Raw genomic sequence first — 753 nt, 5'->3', positions numbered from 1 at the left:
CCCGGTGCCGGGTCTCACCCGCTGACCCTCTTCCCCCTGCAGAGCCTGTTCCTGGGGGAGCTGGGGCTGCCCATCGTCTGCGTGGGCTCCGTCTGGAATAGCTGGGAGAGGATGCAGGCGGGTGAGCGGAGGGATGGGGGCTGCTGGGAGTGGGGAGGGGGGGGTCCTGCGGTCCCCTGTAACCCCAACCCTCTGTGTGTCCCCCCCCTCCAGGGTTCATCCGTGTGCTGGCACAGGCACGGGAGGAGACCCCCGGCCACGTCTTCTCCCGGTTCAGCCTCCTGAAGCTGAAGCGCTCCTCGGCGCTGGGGGGGGCCCGCTTGGGTGCCAGGAATATCGGCCAGGCTCTGCCCTTGGACTACGCCGGCAACGTGGATGTCTTCTACACCCACGTCTTCTAGCTGTGGCCCCCCACGGCTCCCTCCCAGCCCCGGGAAGGGAGGGACCCTCCGCACAGGGCAGCAGGGGGATTTGGACAAATGAGTTTTGTAATTTGGCAATAAAAGGGTTGCACTGCCCAAAGGGAAATGGGCGTGATGGGGCAGCGTGGGGCTGGGAGCGTGGCTCAGCAGCCACGAGGAGAGGAACCGACCTCGGTGCAGGGGTTGGGGGGGGGTGTGCTCCAAGCTGTGGTGGGGACGTTGGAAAATGAAGAAAAACGGACCTTGAAGGTTCCTGTTTCGGTGCCCAAGGACGGGCTGCAGCAGCTGTGGGTCTGGGGATGGGGTGCTGCCCACGCCTGCCTGGAGGCTG

General features: G+C 65.7%; 1 protein-coding gene across 1 annotated transcript in view; it reads left to right on the top strand.

Annotated features, from left to right (window-relative positions):
- NAGK (N-acetylglucosamine kinase) overlaps nt 1–420 on the top strand; it is a 17,757-nt gene extending 17,337 nt beyond the window's left edge. The window contains exons 4-5 of the mRNA XM_010580836.1: nt 43–121; nt 214–420. Coding sequence (XP_010579138.1) covers nt 43–121; nt 214–401 — 267 coding nt within the window. The 3' untranslated portion in view covers nt 402–420. The remainder of the gene's footprint in view (nt 1–42; nt 122–213) is intronic.
- Nucleotides 421–753: the final 333 nt, after the last annotated feature.

The sequence above is a fragment of the Haliaeetus leucocephalus genome, unplaced genomic scaffold (genome assembly GCF_000737465.1).
Source record: "Haliaeetus leucocephalus isolate CR32 unplaced genomic scaffold, Haliaeetus_leucocephalus-4.0 Scaffold741, whole genome shotgun sequence".
Taxonomy (NCBI): Eukaryota; Metazoa; Chordata; class Aves; order Accipitriformes; family Accipitridae; genus Haliaeetus; species Haliaeetus leucocephalus.
This window is presented reverse-complemented; position numbering and strand designations above follow the sequence as displayed.